The sequence below is a fragment of the Amblyraja radiata genome, chromosome 28, assembly GCF_010909765.2.
Source record: "Amblyraja radiata isolate CabotCenter1 chromosome 28, sAmbRad1.1.pri, whole genome shotgun sequence".
Classification (NCBI taxonomy): Eukaryota; Metazoa; Chordata; class Chondrichthyes; order Rajiformes; family Rajidae; genus Amblyraja; species Amblyraja radiata.
Window position 1 is genome coordinate 20338524 of NC_045983.1, and position 18202 is coordinate 20356725.

At 42.3% G+C, this 18202-nt stretch overlaps 1 protein-coding gene across 10 annotated transcripts in view; it reads right to left on the reverse strand.

Moving 5' to 3' along the window:
- Positions 1-18202, reverse strand: part of gtf2i (general transcription factor IIi) — a 126999-nt gene that overhangs the window by 87703 nt on the left and 21094 nt on the right. For all 10 annotated transcript variants that reach the window (XM_033046015.1, XM_033046013.1, XM_033046011.1 and 7 more), the window contains exons 3-7: positions 13049-13152; positions 9695-9833; positions 6049-6186; positions 3725-3908; positions 552-580 (exon numbers count right to left, since the gene is read on the reverse strand). In XM_033046015.1, the coding sequence (XP_032901906.1) occupies positions 552-580; positions 3725-3908; positions 6049-6186; positions 9695-9833; positions 13049-13147 (589 nt within the window). In that variant the 5' untranslated portion in view covers positions 13148-13152. The remainder of the gene's footprint in view (positions 1-551; positions 581-3724; positions 3909-6048; positions 6187-9694; positions 9834-13048; positions 13153-18202) is intronic.

Sequence of the window (18202 nt, forward strand, 5' to 3'; positions counted from 1 at the left end):
CATCAATTTTATTTTTTCTTAATTCCTCATTACTGCCTTGGACTTTTCAATCATTTCAGAACCCTCCTCAAAATACTATGAAAATTGTGAGAAAAGCAAATCATTGTTCAACATTTCACATTTTTGTGCATCATGTTGCAAAATGGATCATTAGGATACATCACAGAACCATTCAAAATCATATTTGAACAACAAAACAGATTCAGGGACAGTTTCTTCCCAGCCCTTATCAAGACTACTGAACCGTCCCCTCACCAGCTAGTGCGCGGTCCTGACCTCCCATCTCCCTAATTGGAGACGTTTGAATTATCTTTAAATCAGACTTTATCTTGCACTAAATATCATACATTTTATCCTGTTTACAGTGGATGGTTTGATTGTAAACATGTATAGTATTTTCATTGACTGAATAGCATGCAACACAAATACTTTTCACTGCACCTTAGTAAATGTGGAAATAATAAATTTAATTAAACTATATACTCATTAGGATGGCACCAAATATTATTCTAAAATAATTCGGGTGGAATTATATACTATGTGGTACTTACCTTGTTGATTGGCAGTATCCAAAAATGGCCTAAAAAGAAAGTGGTTGCACAGTAATGATAACCAGGTAGAAATTTCACAGAATACAACCTCCTACTCTCAAGTTTGAATGAATATGAAGATATTAAGGCTAATGAGTGTGCTTCGTAGAACACCTCAATTTCAACTGTCAGGCTGTCCGTAGTAGAACATACATCAAATTACACAGATTAAATGAATCTTGAAAATAATTATTTTGGAAACATGGAATTATTCCTACAAAATAAAATGATTTGAAAATTAAATCATTAAGCCATTGGCTTCTGATATAGTAATGCCCCTGTCCCACTTAGGAAACCTGAACGGAAACCTCTGGTGACCTTGCGCCCCACCCAAGGTTTCCATGAGTTGCCAGAGGTTTTGGTCACTTGCCTGGAAAGCCTCGACCGAAGCGCGAGCTGCATCTACTGACCAAAGATCCTATAGGATCTTTGCTACCGACCGCACACACACACACACAAACACATCGCGAAGGTGGGGGCCAGGGACAGTGGAGGAGCGCTGTCTGCGCAATGAAGAGGAAGGTAAATGGCTGCCACAGAGCACGGTAAGTCCTTTAGAGAGCGCAGGGGGCAGACAGGGGGGGCAGAGAGGAGGGGCAGAGAGGAGGGGCAGAGAGGAGGGGCAGAGAGGAGGGGCAGAGAGGAGGGGCAGAGAGAAGGACAGAGAGAAGGACAGAGAGAAGGACAGAGAGAGTTTTAAGAAGTTTAATAAAGTTAGCGGGCATTTTACCGTACGGCGGATCTTCTAAGTCCTGAAAACCAAAGATCCTACAGGATCTTTGCTGAAAACTCCAATGAGCCAATCAAAATGGCAGGTCAGCGAAGATTGCCTTCAACTGCCTGTAAGTAAATAGCAACCCCACTCTACTGGCTTCGACCAAATGGCAACCTATTTTTAGTCGAGGCCGTTTTTTTGGGGTTTTAAAAAATAATAATCGCAGGAACATAGAAGAAGCCTCGACTACGCGGAAACAACTTTCCACCATTAGGGAGAGTGACCAAAACCTCCGGGAACCTCACGGAAACCTTGGGTGGTCCGCAAGGCCTCCATATGTTTCCGTTCAGGTTTCATAAGTGGGACAGGGGCTTAAGGGTAGCTTTCAATAGTTCTCACTTCAAATGCAGAAAATGAGGAAATATACACATTGTCTACTAACACCACTATTTTTTGGAATTGCAAGATTAAAAGCAATTCCAGAAGTAATCTAATAAATACATTCAATTTTGCAATTACAGCTTCATTACACCACAAGGGCCTACATCGATAAAGAAAATATTGGAAATTATTCTAATCACAAAAGCACTAACAATCACAAAATATTGTTTTATAAAATACCTGTGAAGCATTTCCTTACACACATTTACTCCACTTTATTCACAACCCTCAAGTGTCCAATTTAGTAGACTGCAGAAACTACTACTATATTACCCAAGTCATATCTAGACCCTGACAAGAACAAAAATAATGCACAAATTAAACAGAAGCATTAAATAACGTTGTAGGTGAAGAAGCCTTCTGATCTTAAATAACTATTGGAAATTTGAAATAAACAGTGTAGAAGTCAACCTTCATGATGTAATAGCTTCACATGGAAGGAAGACAAAAAACCCATTCAGCATTAGGCTGTGGGCCGAGGTGCTTTTCATTTAAGTTTGTGACCCAAATCACGCAACTACCTGAATTTTTTAATGTAGTGTAAAAACATTATAGAAATCATACCTGAACTCGTCAACAAAACCTGCACATATTTTTAAATATGAGGAAAAACTCAAATTTTCCAAGTAGTAATTGACAAATCAATGCACGTTTGACATTGTGTCGGACGGCAACATGGTAGCTAGGCAACGAGCACTCGGGGATCATGGCTGCCTCCTAATTACATCAAAATAATAGTACGGTTTCGAAGGAATAAAGGTAATGCTAACCTTGCTGATAATTTTGTTTTACAATTGATTTATCTTTGTAAAGTTATGATGTGAACTGTTAAATAAAAAAGATAAATAACATAAGCTTGGGTTAGGATGTCGGTCGGCCCGTCAATCAGTCCGTTGGTAGGCCGGTGGATGCTGTGAAGGATAGGTCGGGCTGTTAGTAGGCTGGTGAGTGCGGTGAAGGATCGGTCGGGCTGTCAGTAGGCCGTGAGTGCTATGAAGGATCGGTCAGGCTGTCGGTAGGCCGGTGGATGCTGCGAAGGGTCGGTCGGGCTGTCGGGCCGCCGGTGGGTGCTGCGAGTGGTCGGTCGGGCTGGCTGTCGGACAGCCGGTATTGCAGCGAGCAAGCGGGCGGACTGACAGAGCCGGCGCTATGGCGGGTGCTGAAGGCGGCCCGGGCGGCGTGCAGGGCAGTGCTGTTCCCCACCATCATCACCACGATGATCCAGAAGGGCATGCTGGCCGAGGTGAACGCGCTGAGCAGCCACACGTACGGAGCCCGTAGCCTTTCCCAAAGCGGCTCTAGCTCCAGCCGTGGGCAGCTCTGGAAGGGGCAGGGGGCGAGTTAGGGTTAGGTATTTTCCTGTAAGATGCCTTTGCCATCCCCCAGCCTGGCACTGCCCCAGTCCCACTATGGCCGTGACCCCCACTCTGCACACTGGCAGTCAGTGGGGTTCAGTAGACAGGGGAACCCACAGGAACTGCCCTCACCCATTAATTAGGCTGATTCAGGAGCCGGACCTTTGCGGCAGTCTCATTCAAAATACACACTTACAATTATATTATTTTTATATAATAATATAATTAGTCATTTTCAAAAGTCTAGATGGTATAATATATGGTTCAAATAGACAGCAGCACAGAATTAGGCTCCCCATGGAGTAATACGAGCACTAGATGGCGCTTACTTTTTCGATCTCATTTCCTAATTAGCTTAATTAATTAATGTGCAACTTTTGGCACTGACGAGTAATGACTTCCTTCTCAATTATATATTTTCTCTAAATCTGGGCAAAATTTCAAGTAGATCCTAGACTTGGGTCACAAAAGTTAAATTCTAGACTCATTTTCAATGCTCGGCCCACAGCCTACATGGCAAGAACTACTTGGCAGCTAAGCTAATGATGTTGAATTGCAAAAATAGCTAGGTATTTTAGTATTTCACAAAAAATATTGCTTAAAAAATTCAGAAGAATGGTTACCTCTTTATTGCAAATATAATTTTTGACTTTTGCTCCAAAATCTTTTTTAATGAAGTAGTGTCATATTTTGATGGATGTTTAAAACACACACCATCAGGTAATCCTTGTATTGCTATAGCAGCAGGGTCCTTAAAGATCTTTTCATAAGGTACAGGAATTGGAGTGAGTTTTCCAAGAGCTTTACCTAAAATTGAGAGAAATAAATACTCAAGTTAATATGGTAAAACAGAAAATATTTTACCAACATGGTCAGATTAGAACAACATTGTAATTCACGGTGCTCTGAACACTTATCCCAGATTGAAAGGGATCCAAGATAAACAATTCAAGCAACAAAAGTCACTTGAATACATTTAGCGATGTTTGACAGCAATGTAATTGGGGAGATTGCACTAAGAGGACAACAAAGAAGCGTGCCCTATTGCACATAGCAGGCAGGATGCGCTGATTGAGGAGGAAAATACAATGCAAATAGCACAGATGAATCTTTAATGAGCAGTGCAGATAGACAGAGAAAGCATCTTATAAGAAGCTGGAAATCTAAAGTCTAAAAATGCAATGTGCCTAGATAGAAGAAGAATGGTCTCTCAAGCTTGTACTATGCGTTATTACAACAATGCAGGAAGCCACAAAACAAAGATCAGACTGGAAGTTGAATTAAGTTCTATAATTGAATAAACCATTAGAGTAGCATGCAACTGGTTGTTCAGGGTTGCCCCTGTGGACTAAATGCAAATACTCCACAAAGCAGCCCTACTTCTAGATTTTGGGAAGGAGATAAAAATGAGCAGTACAGGGTTGGGGAACTACAAAGTTGCATGCTCTAAATGCCCCCCATATGTAAAGAATATAAAGTGATTAAATCGATAGAAGCGATAAGATCAGTGATGGTTTGAAAGATGGTGGACAGGTGTTCGTTGGTATGAGGTTGGAAGAGTGTACCCATGGAAGACCTGATGGGATCCCTGAATGGACGCAAGAGGTGTAGTGACAAATGTTATATCGCCTGTAGTTGCTGGGGAAAATTCCTCAAGTGGGGGTGGGAGGGGATGAGTGAACTAAGGAGTTGAGGAGAGAGTAATCTCTACAGAAAGCAGAAAAGGGTGGAGAGGTTAAGATGTGACTGTGGTGGGATTATGTTGAAGGAGGCAATATAAGTATGTTGGAGAATGACACGTTGGATGTGGTGGATGGTGGGAAGAGAATGAGAGCGAGGAGAGCAGAACTGCGTTCGACTGAGGCACGGATGTGGTCTCCATGCACCGCAGCAGGGGTAGGATGGTGGAGAAATATTTATTGAAGAGAATATCTCTTATGTCCTAGAGTGGGAGGGTCTGAAGAGATGGAAAAATTAAGAGTAAACCATGGTGTCCTTGCAAGAGGTAGGAAGGGAGGTGGTGTAGTCAAATGGCTGTGAAAGTCAATGGGTTTGTTGTAGATGTCAATCAGTTCCCTGTGATAAACATAAAGAGATCACAAAAGGGGACAGATGTCGGAGATAGTCCAAGTGAATTTGAGGGCAAGGTGGAAGATAGTAATAAAGTGGATGAAATCAACGAGTTCCGCACAGGTGCAGAAGGCAGCACCAATTCAGCGGGGAAAAAATGTTGTAGAATAGTGCCAGGGTGCATTTGGAACAAGGAGTATTCCAACATAACCAAGAAAAAGACAGGCAAAACTGGGACATATGCCTGTGCCATCAGTACATTTTTGACATGAAGTGAGAGAAATCATAAGAGAATTAGTTTGGGCGAGTTTAGTCAGGTGGGGTAGAGCGCCTGTTAAGAACTGATTAATGAACTGGAAAATTGTTGTTCATTAAGTTGAAAATTAAAATTGAACCCCAGGCCTTCTTGAAAAGAATGGTGGTGTTAACGGCACAAGAGATTAGAATTAGAAGTTATTGGAGTGGTGAAGACCTAACATACAACTCACCTACAATCTGAACCAACTTCGCAACAAGTACTTGCACCATAATTTCAAATTAACGAGAGATCTACTGAACTTGGCAGTAAAAAGCCATGAGTTTAGCTCAAATTAACTTACTGGATTTTCCCTGTTTTCAATTGAGCTATTTCCCCTCCTACCTCCTCAGTAACATTGCATTCCTAATTTCCATGCTCTTATGCAGCAGCTAGATACATAAAGAACATCATTAGAATTCATATTTTGCCTAATGATTCATTCTCGTTTGTTACTAAAACTTTAAATTTAATGACAATTCTATTTTTTATTTTTTATTTAACCCAATTGCATAAATATTAGCGAATAAACACAACATAACACTGATTGTTTGTACAAGAAACACTGAATTGTAATAGTACCATAAACGAAGCAGAATAAATCCTCAACTGATTTTTTGTTTTTTTCAATGTCAGCCTGGTTATCCAAAGCAGTTGGAGTTACACTAGGTGCAGCTTTACTTCCTCGCTTTAGTGCTGCCTTTTGCTCTTCAGCCACACCTAAAGTCAAATTAGAACCGTTAGGAGACTTGTTTGGAAACCACAGCAGGTTCACGAAACAAACTAATGACGTGCAATGCATTAAATAAGCAAACAAATCCAGAAGTCTATACCATTAAACAATTACTCATGTTATAGATTTGTCAACAAAATGCATGTAAAATTTTCACTATAATGGAAATAATAAAGTTCAAACTTTGTTTTATCATCCAGAAAGAAATTATTCACGAGATAGACAATAGTCAATTCGGCCCTTCGAGCCAGCACTGCCATTCATGGCTGATCATCCCCAATCAGTACCCCGTTCCTGCCTTGTCCCCAGATCTCCTGACCGCTATCTTTAAGAGCCTTATATAGCTCTCTCTTTAAAGTATCCAGAGAACCAGCCTCCACCGCCCTCTGAGGCAGAGAATTCCACACTCACAATTCTGTGCGAAAAAGCGTTTCCTCGTCTCCGTTCTAAATGGCTTACCCCTTATTCTTAAACCGTGGCCCCTGGTTCTGGACTCCCCCAACATGGACTTCCTGCCTCTAGCGTGTCAAAAACCTTAATCGTCTTATATGTTTCAATAAGTTCCCCTCTCAACCTTCTAACCGCCAGAGTGCACAAGCCCAGCCCAGAGATGGGAAACACAGGGATATTGGATGGGAACAAAATACATTTCTGACTGATGTATTTAAAGTTAAATGAAAAGTATTGTGCATTATTGTAAATGGGGCCCATGTGAGCACCCATGCACAGTAAACCATCTGCATAATCTGCGCTTGGTCTCACCTATGTAGGAGACGCCACAGAGAGTACCAATTGCAAAATACATCTATTAGAAGATACATGGTTGGAAGAGATGTAACACATGATCCTAAACCTCCTCCCTCACTTCTATCCAGGGACCTAAACATCCCTTCCACATTTTTCAAAATGGTAAACATACAGTGCCCTCCATAATGTTTGGGACAAAGACCCGTCTTTTATTTATTTGCCTCTGTACTGCTCAATTTGAGATTTGTAATGGACAAAAATCAAATGTGGTTAAAGTGCACATTGTCAGATTTTAATAAAGGCCATTTTTATACATTTTGGTATTTTTATACATTTTATCACCATGTAGAAATTACATCGTCCCCCCCCCCCCCCCCCCCCATTTCAGGGCACCATAATGTTTGGGACACATGGCTTCACAGGTGTTTATAATTGCTCAGGTGTGTTTAATTGCCTCATTCATGCAGGTATAAGAGAGCTCTCAGCACCTAGCCTGTCCTCAAGTCTTTCCATCACCTTTGAAAACTTTTATTGCTGTTTATCAACACGAGGCCCAAAGCTGTGCCAATGAAAGTCAAAGAAGCCATTATGAGACTGGGAAACAAGAATAAAACTGTTAGAGACATCAGCCAAACCTTTGGTTTACCAAAATCAACAGTTTGCAACATCATTAAGAAGGAAGAGAGCACTGGTGAGCCTACTAATCGCAAAGGGACTGGCAGGCCAAGGAAGATCTCCACAGCTGATGACAGAAGAATTCTCTCTATAATAAAGTGAAATCCCCAAACACCTGTCCGGCAGATCAGAAACATTCTTCAGGAGTTAGATGTGGATTTGTCAATGACCACTGTCCGCAGAAGACTTAATGAACAGAAACACGAAGGCTACACTGCAAGATGCAAACCATTGGTTAGCCGCAAAAATAGGACGGTCAGGTTATAGTTTGCTAAGTTAAAGGAGCAAAAACAGTTCTGGTAAAAGGTCTTGTGGACAGATGAGAAGATTAACCTGTATCAGTGATGGCAAGAGCAAAGTATGGAGGAGAGAAGGAACTACCCAAGATGCAAAGCATAGCACCTCATATTTGAAACATGGTGGTGGGGGTGTTATGGCCTGGGCATGTATGACAGCTGAAGGTACTGGCTCACTTATCTTCATTGATGATACAACTACTGATGGTAGTAGCACAATGAATTCTGAAGGGTATAGACACGTCCTATCTGCTCAAGTTCAAACAAATGCCTCAAAACTCATTGGCCATCATTTTACAGCAAGATAAAGATCGCAAACATACTGCTAAAGCAACAAAGGAGTTTTTCAAAGCTAAAAAATTGTCAATTCTTGAGTGGCCAAGTCAATCACCCGATCTGACCCATTGAGTATTCCTTTTATATGTTGAAGAGAAAACTGAAGAGGACTTGCCCCCAAAACAAGCATATGCTAAAGATGGCTGCAATACAGGCCTGGCAGAGCATCATCAGAGAAGACACCCAGCAACTGGTGCTGTCCATGAATCGCAGACTTCGAGCAGTCATTGCATGCAAAGGATATGCAACAAAATACTAAACATGGCTACTTTCATTTACAAGACATTGCTGTCCCACAAACATTATGGTGCCTTGAAGCGGGGGGGGGGGGAGCGACAACGACATATAATCGCCTGTAATTTCTACATGGAGAAACAAAAATGTATAAAAATAGCCTTTATTAAAGCTATGTGCATTTTTTTAGCCACATGTGATTTTTTCTATTACAAATGTCAAATTGTGGAGTACAGAGGCAAATAAATAATGGGTCTATGTCCCAAAAGTTATGGAGGGCACTGTAACTAAAAATATTAATAACATTCAAGAATATAGATGAGCTCAATCCTTTCCCCCATCACGTCATCTTTGTTGGACTGTAGTTTAGAGATGCAAAATGGAAACAGGCCTTTCGGCCCATCTGGTCCAATGCTGACCATTAAGCACACTAGTTCTGCAATTCATTTCTTAACCATTCCTGGCAAGAGGGGCCACTTACTGGGGCCAATAAACCTACAAACCCGCATGTTTTTGGTACGTGGGAGCAAACTACACACCCAGAGGAAATCCATACGTTCACAGTGAGAACACGTAATCACCACAGATAGCAGCCGAGGTCAGGATTGAACCCTGGTCACTAGTGCTGAGAGGCAGCAGATCTACCAATTGCTGGTTAAACATCAAACATTCTACCTGCATGAATAGTGCTCAGTCTTAAGGCAGGCTAAGTGTACATGGTACAATCAAAACAGAAAGCTACATCAATAAAATTGCCGCACATGTGATTTTTGGATTAAAGGGAAAAAAGGTTCAAGACAAACTTTGGCATGTAGCAAGCCAAGTTTTCCAATTTAATTAGTTGTACAATATCAAAACAGTGATATTTAAAGTTAAAGAATAGTTTGCAGGAAATTGTGGACCGTTAATGACATGTAGAATCAAAAGTGTTTTTTTAATGCCATAATTTATAATTAAGAGTTAAAGCCAGGAGAAAATTGTGATATTTTCAAATCTGAAACTAGAGGTCAGATTTGAATGTAATTTGTAACATTCTAATCATTAACACCTTACAATAGTTCAGATGGAATGTAATCCACCGGCCAGAACCATAGAAGTTGGGAAAGAAAAATTAATTCCAGACAGTGCCAAAGAAATTGAGACTCTTAAATAATTGATAAAGTCAAACAAAGTTTTTTCTGCAACTTAATTGATTATTTCAACTTACAGTATTTCACAAAGTCAGTTTGAAAATCCTTTCGGTTTCCAATGAAAGATCTTCCTCGTTCAGTCCCCACCACAAATATATCTTTCTCATACACGGCAATACACGCCACTTCAGCTTTGGACTTTGCAATTTCCTGGCACTGAAAAGGAAACAAGTCAAACCAACTTTTTTTGATTTAAACTGAAAATGTACAAAAAACACACTAAAGAAAACAACTTTTGTTAAACTTTCTGCACATCAGAAATCACACTAAAAATAAATTAAAATCAACTGACAATCAATAGTCTTAATCAGTTACAGCTGAGCAGCATCAAAAGATATGCATAACATTTAATAAAATGTCAAAAATATCATAGATCAGGCAAAATCTAAAATTCAATCATTTTATTGCAAAAAATGAATTATAACATTTAAATGCAAGGCCTGGGAAAGTGGAGGTGGAGAAAGGATATGTTTTTTCCCCCAAATGTGGGCACCACTGGCACAGTCGACACATTCGCCATCCAAAATCGACCATGATGAATGAGGGTGAGGGTAAATGAGGGAAGCCATGAAGGAACACCAAATTATTTCAAAGTGAAGATGGTTTGCAATTTGGAGGGAGACAGTAAGTAGAAGAGATTAAAATGACATGTTCTATAATAGTGACATCTATGTTCTATCGTGGTATTTAAGTCTTTTGTCTGGGCACATGGATATGCAAGCAATGAAGGGATATGGATTATGTGCAGGCTGATAAAAGTCTTGTCGTTGTGTTTGACACAGAGATTGTAGCCCCAAAGGCCTGCTCCTATGCTATACTGTTCTATGATATAAAGAATAATGGTTCAAGATCAATTGAATAAATAATTAAACTCAGGTGGGTTAAGACAAAATATAACTGGAAAGTCTAAAACTCTTACAGAAAAATTAAATTGAATGCCATATTCCAGAGGACTAAGGTATTGATTCTGGGCTTGGATAGAGTATCATCAAAACAATTTAGGAGGCTAAAAAGGTAGAAGAGCGGTTACAGGATATGGCATTAAAGTGACATGTCCAGAACCCCATTCAAGCCAGAGGGGTCAACACATATACAACTCTTCCCTGGTTAAAATGGGGTTAGGTTCTTAAAAACGCATATGGAAACTTCTATAGCAGTGGAATAACTTTGTTCAATCTGGAAGAGTGAATTGGTCACTTGAAATTTTCCATTTCATTCCCATTCTACCCTCTCTCCAAAGATGTTCACACTAACTTAATGAACAACCAGTCATTTCTCTAATATGTATTTTATACTTTTTAGTGGTCACCAAGTTGAATAATTTCAGATGATTTGCCATTCTCATTTACAGACCCACATTGTTTTTTCTAATCCTTTCACTATTCCCTCTTGTCATGAGCCTCATTCTTTTTGTCATTTAATCTCTCTTGTTTTCTACCCTTTTACATATCTTCCCCGTGTTTTTTCAACTGCTTTTCCTTCGCCTGATCTATTGATTTCCAGTTCCAACAAAACATATGCAAAAAACAAACTGCTGGAGGAAATCAGTGGGTCAGGCAGCATCTATGCAGGGAAATTATTCCAGCATCTGCCGTCTCCCGTGTGTCCATCTATAACATTTAGTTCCTCAGACTGCCCAAACTGCTGAATACTTTTATCATTTTCTGGTTTTAATTTCAGACCTAACATTTAGACTTTAGTTTATGTGATTGTTACTTTTTAATTACACTGTATTAAGGAATTTGGGGAACCATTTCCATTTAATAGTAAACATTTGAAAACACAAAATTGGTGCAGTGTCAGCAAGTACAACTTGAACTCTGACAATTGGCAAAAAGATAAAATTGTCCACTTCGAATGCAAGACAGGCAATTCAGAATACTCTCTTTTGAAGATGAGAGAATGGATGGTATGGAGGAGTAGTTTGGATATGTACATATCACTAAAAATCGAATGACAGGAACCAGTAGTAATTGACCATGTTAATCAGTTTGAGAAATTTCTCAAAGTGGACAATAAATGGAAATATCCCAAAGTGGGAAAGACATGGGCAATACACAAAATATGTACTGGCCTGGGAAGTACAGACAATCTAACTCCAAGTCACAATGAACCCGAGATTGAAACCTGGTGGCACCATCAGCAATGGCAACCTCGCCAATGATGTCTGTCTTTTCATCTTTTTTGTTATTTTCAGTGTGATTTAAAAAAAGTTTGTATTAATGTTCTCTGGTTTGTTTTAAGTGGGGGGATGGGGGAAGGGGGTCGGTGGAAGCTTTTCTCAATCTCTTGCCTTGCCGGCGATGTTTTCCGGATCGTATCTCCAGTCACTCTGCGGCCTAACATCATGGAGCTGGCGGCCTTGCCCGAAACCGACTTTGAGCCCCACCGCGGGGCTGTGGACTTACCATCGGAGTCAGCAAACCCTTGTCAGGGATCGATGCTCTACGCAGCCTGTGGATTTCACCATCGAGGAGCTCGCAGTCTCAGGAAGAGACTGATTTGGGGAAGCTCCAAAGTCGCAGGAGGTTCGACTAGCCCCGACCCAGGGTCCGATCGCCCGGCGCAGGAGAACTGTGACCCCCCACCCCCCCCCCCCCCCGAAGCGGGAGCTTGATTACCCAGACGAGGAGGGCCTGACCGCCAGCTACAGGAGCCAAGATCGTCCCGTCAACTGAATGATCACAGTGAGGAATGTGGAGGAGTGAGGAATATGGTAGAGTCACTGTGGTGGATGTTTGTTAAAATGTGTTTTATTGGTATGACTATGGCAAATCAACTTCCTCCTATGTTGCAAAACATGCTTGGTTAATAAAGTATGATTAAGATTACGCAATTTTGAAATTTAATAAATACAGGGATACTATTTCCTCTGACAGAGAAATCTAGATTGAAACAATACTGCTACGAGAGACAAATATTAGGTAGACAGACACAGTAGACAGACAAAATTTTATTCTGTGAAATTGTCAAATACCAGAGGGCAATTATTTCTTTCATAGGGCAAAAGTTTATAGGATATGTGTGGAGCAGGTGTCTTTTTGAAACAAAAGAGGGTGGCAGATGCCAGGAACTTACTGCCAAGAGTGGTGGTGAAAGCAGTGATGACAGTGGCATTTGTGTGTCTTTTAGCTGAACACATGAACATGCAGGGAATGGAGGGATATGGATCACATGCAGGCAGAAGATATTAATTTAACTTGGCATCATGTTCAACATACACATTATGGGCCAGAGTCACTTTTCCCGTGCTGTACTGTTTCATGTTCTATGTATTCTAACTGCATTGAGCAGCCAGCCTGATCACATTTAGCAATGCTTATTACATTATCAAGTAGTTCAAGTCTTTGTCTAATAAATTAATAACTTACCATTGACTCCAGTGCTGACATTAGGAATTTTACTGCAAGAAGATTTTCAGCACTAGAGGGTTCATCTTGTGTAACTGGTGTAGTTCCAACTTGTGCCATGTTTCCTGAAGGTAAAACAAAACAGGGAGCAAACAGGAAAATTATAACAATTGCATAAAATCTTTGCACTGAAGTTCAAAATTCAACGAGAACTTCAGAATAATTCAAATTGTTCAATTATAAAATTCATTAACTTCTTATGGTTTTTTAAAAACTAGCCTTAAATCCTAAGCCACATTCCATCACCCCTGGGTTTAGCATTTTTAAACGTGCATCCAACCAGATAATTCTATTAAACCATGAAAAATGTCATTAATTTCTTCAATCCCAAATTGTACTAAAACGTGCTAAATGTGCTCAAGCAATGGACCAATTCTCCTCTAACATGAACGAGTTCAGGAATGTCACTTTCGAAACCCATCGTGGCAAATACCATGCTGCATGAGACAGAATTGCCTTGCAAACAATTGCAAATTTGGCCAATAAAGAATCATTTCCTCTACTCAATGATCGTCAACCAGCATTTGTTGCATCATGGTTCTGGGTACTACCTTCTGTTCAGAGGCTTGCTCCCAGTACATTGATGTCAGGCAGTACAGATCTCAGTGCAAATTGTTGACAACACTCAATAGCTTTTGTAAGCAAGTGAACTATTGCCTCTGGGCTTAGCACTTGTTAAACCAGTCAATGAAACTTAGTGTCGGAAAGAACTGCAGATGCTCGTTTAAATCGAAGGTAGACACAAAATGATGGAGTAACTCAGCGGGACAGGCAGCATGTCTGGAGAAGGGTCCCAACCCGAAACGTCACCCATTCCTTCTCTCCAGAGATGCTGCCTGTCCAGCTGAGTTACTCCAGCATTTTGTTTCTACCAATGAAACTTAACGTTTGATTTCCCCATTCACAAACAATAATACCCATCGATCATTCAAAACAAATTTCAAATATTGTAATGGGCCTTTCCCACTTAGGCGATTATTCAGGCGTCGCCGGCAGTCGCCTGAAAAAACGGCGACTGTCAGTGGAACATACACACACATCGCTTCCTTCACCAGCCAGTTATGCAGGCGGGGACAGGGCAAGTGGGGGGAGCGCTGTCCGAATGAAATTCACACAGTGCAAAGCCAATGTGATACAGACACACACCACAATGAACAGGAAGGTTGGCGCTGTAATTAAGACGGTGAAAGCAAAGTGTACGGGAAGGGTCATGCAAGTCCTTTAAAAGAGGGGGGGGGGGGGGAAGAGAGGGGAGAAAACTTAAGAAGCCAGAGATACACAGCTGTGAAGCTCGGCGGACATTAACATTACCGGTCGGTTATCATTGGTTCTGAAAACTACTGCTTACGTTTTTCCCCCAATGAGTCAATGAAATTCACCAGTCAGCACCAGCTACAACCTACAAAAACCTACGACAACCTTCGACCTCCTGGCAACCCACTACCACTGCACCTACGGCACCAGAATTCTCGCTACTCTCCATGGCGACTTCATTCTGGTCAAGAGTCAAGAGTTCGAGAGTTCAAGAGACATTTATTATCACATGCACCAATTGGTACAGTGAGATTTGAATTACCATACAGCCATCCGAATAAAAAGAACACGATAGAATTTAACATGAACATCCCCACACAGCAGAATCAACATTTCCCACTGTGAAGGAAGGCAATAAAGTTCAGTCCTCTTCCTCTTTGTCCACCCATGGTCGGGGCCTTCAGGCCCTCTCGCCGGGATGATCGGAGCTCCGGCGTCGGAACGGAGAACACTCTCAGCCACTTCATACCGGAGACTGCGGCTCCCAAAGTCCACAGGCCGAGCTGGGAGGAGATTCAACGCTGGCGACCCCCTACGAGAGGTCCGAGGACTCTACGATGTTAAAGTCAGAGCCGGCCGCGGCTGGAAGCTCCACAAACCACAGCTCCACGGTGTTAAACAGCCGTCCCAACACTCCGGAGCTCCACACGGCGATCTCCGGTAAGGCATCGCCCGCTCCACGATGGATTCCAGTGTTGTGCCGCTGCTGAACCTCTGGCCAGTCTCCGGCAGGAAAGGCCGCGCCAATCCAGTCGGTAGGCCGCGAGGGGGGGGGGGGGGGGGGGGGGGGTCAAGAGAGACAAAGATACGATTCGGAGAAAAGACGCATCCTCGACCAGGAAGTGACTGAGAAAACGGTTTCCCCCTCCCCCCCCCCCCCCCATAAAAAGACTAACAGACCTCCAGAAACATACTATTAGACAGACTAAAAATAACAAAAAGGATGAAAGTACAGACAGCTGCTGGCGAGGCTGCAGCACACAGCACCACCCGATAACGTAATGAGGCCGTGACTAGTTCCCGGATTGCAGGAAATCCTCACGACCATGCAGGCGACTACCCGGCAACCACCCGCGAACATGTGGCGACCGCAAAGTATCCTGCAGTCGCCTAAAAGGGACAGGCCCATGTCAGCCAAATACTGCAAATTCTCAGGCATAAACACACCTAAATACACCTTAACACAATTAATCAATTTTTTTTACTAATTGAGAAGCTGGGTTATTTCCCCCAATGGGAATCCCGTACACACGAGTTTCATCTGGCAACAAAAATTCAACAGGTACGATTTTTCAGCGTAAGAATGCCTGCAGAATTTCATCCTACCCCATTGGGCTTCATAGTGAGTCTACAGCTACACCAAAAGTGAAGCTAGCAGCGACTGTCACAGATCATGATTTCTGTAGAGAAAGGTGACATGAAATAAGGTCTACCTTATTTAAATCAAGATCAATCTTGATCATCTTCCCTCCCAGACTGCAAGATATCCAATGAATATCACTTTGGGGAGATGCATTATACATAAACTGCTTCAGGGCAAGATGATCCGATTTAAATGTGAACGCAATTCATAGTTGATTGAATCTGGAAATAGGAATGTCAATTAGTGGAAATATTGAAAATTAAATAACACTCCAGGCAGTCAATTGTAATGGCATATTTAAATTTCTAATCTCCAATAAAGATAGTAAAAGCTTTGGTACCAGAATGACCAAAGGGAAATAAATAAAAAATGTATTGATATATTGATTAAAAAACTCACTATATCTACAGCAGTAAAGGATGGGGTGGAAGATTGCAACCTTCATGTGGTCCGCCCTGTTTCAACTAATGCAATCAACTCGACGTGCACAAACGGAAGATCAAATAGAACAAGTTGTCCAACAACTTTAGGCTATGCACGCCACAAGAAAGAAGAGGAAGCAGTAAAGGACGGATTGTAGTTCTCAAATTGTCAAATCTGTCATACAATGAAAATAGGTTTGTACAAGAACATGAGTTATAGCATGAATAGGCTAATGTTCCCTGAAGCCACTCCATCTTTAATACAATAATGGCTGATCTTATGTCTCAAGTTCAACTTTCCACCCAGTCCCAGAATCTTCTGATGCCTTGACATCTGGTATCCTACCTCAGCTTTGAAATAGCCAAACTTTGCGTTAAAGAATTCCATAGATTTAAAACTCCCTGCACAAGGTTACTTCTCAATCCAATATGGCCAATCCCAATCCTTAGATTCAGCCCCCAGATCTAGATTATCTCCCCATTCATTTAAAATCCCACTATGTACAAGTTTTTCCCATGATATATTTAATCTATTACCAATGGGGCGCTGCACTGGCAGCAGCCTGTCGGCAGCGTGTCCGTTTTTCCCCAACTTTTTTTATTTTTTTAGTATGTTTAAAAGTCTGTTTTTAATGTTTCTTTGTGTGTTATGTGTGGGGGGTGGTGTGGGGGGGGGGGTAAGGGGGAAACCGTTTCGGCCGCCTCTTCCATGGAGAGGCGATTTTTTCAGGTCGCCTCCCCCGTGGCCTAACAGCAAGGATCGGCGCGGACTTTCCCGGAGACGCGCCCGGAGCTTCAGCGGTGGGCGCAGCGTGGACTCTCGGCGCGGAGCGGGTGAGACCTCGCTGGAGGGGAGCGCTCCGTTACGCTGGCCCGCGGCAGCCGGAAGCAGCAGTCTGCAGAACTCCAGCTGGTGCGGCGTCTACAGCCCGGGATCCCTCGTGGAGGACCCGGGGGGGAAGAAGAAGCTTCCACCGCCGGCCCGCGGCCGTCTTCTACCGCGGGTGCGGCATGGACTTACCATCTCCCCTGGAGGGGAGCTTCGACCGCCGGCCCTGCAGTCTGCGGTGCTTCCGGCTGCGGCACGGCAGGTACTTTAAAGCTTTGACCGCCGGCCTGCGGCCTACACCAGCCTGAAGCCGCGGTCTCTGGTTGGGAAGAGCCGATCCTGGACTCACCTTGACTTTGACTTTGTCCCTTACCATCTGGACGCCCGCAGCAACGGCTGTGGAGGGTGGTGGTCCCGACCACGGGGGAAAATGGAGGAGGACTGGCCAAGCTCTGTGCCTTCCACCACAGTGATGAATGCTGTGGTGGATGTTTGTGTAAAATTTTTATTGTGGTTGTGTTCTTTATTACTGTACCGCTGCTGGCAACCCAAATTCCACCGACCTTGGTTGTGTGGCAATTAAATTATATCAATCAATCAATCAATTGACACATTCTTTCCAATTAGAAACAGAGAAAAATAGATGCAGGAGTAGGCCATTCGGCCCTTTGAGCCAGCACTGCCATTCAATATGATCATCTCATCATCTAAAATCAGTAACCCGTTCCTGCTTTTTCCCCGATATCCCTTAAATCCTTTAGCCCCAAGGGCTAAATCTAACTTTCTCTTGAAAACATCCAGTGAATTGGTCGCCGCTGCTTTTTGTGGCAGAGAATTCCACAGATTCACAATACTCTGGGTGAAAATGTTTTTCCTCATCTCAGTCCTAAATGGCCTACCCCTTATTCTTAAACTGTGACCCCTGGTTCTGTACTCTCTCAACATGGCGACCATTTTTCCTGCATCTAGCCTGTCCAATCCTTTAAAAAAAAATGGATGTATCTATAAGATCCCCTCTCAACCTTCTAATTGGTTGCTCTTTTAAGTACTTCTTGGCAAACAGTAACCTGGCCACACTATTTTTGCAGCTAACCAGTGGTTTGCATCTTGCAGTGTAACCTCTGTATTTCTGTTCATGAAGTCTTCAGTGGTCATTGACAAATCCACACCCAACTCCTGAAGTGTTT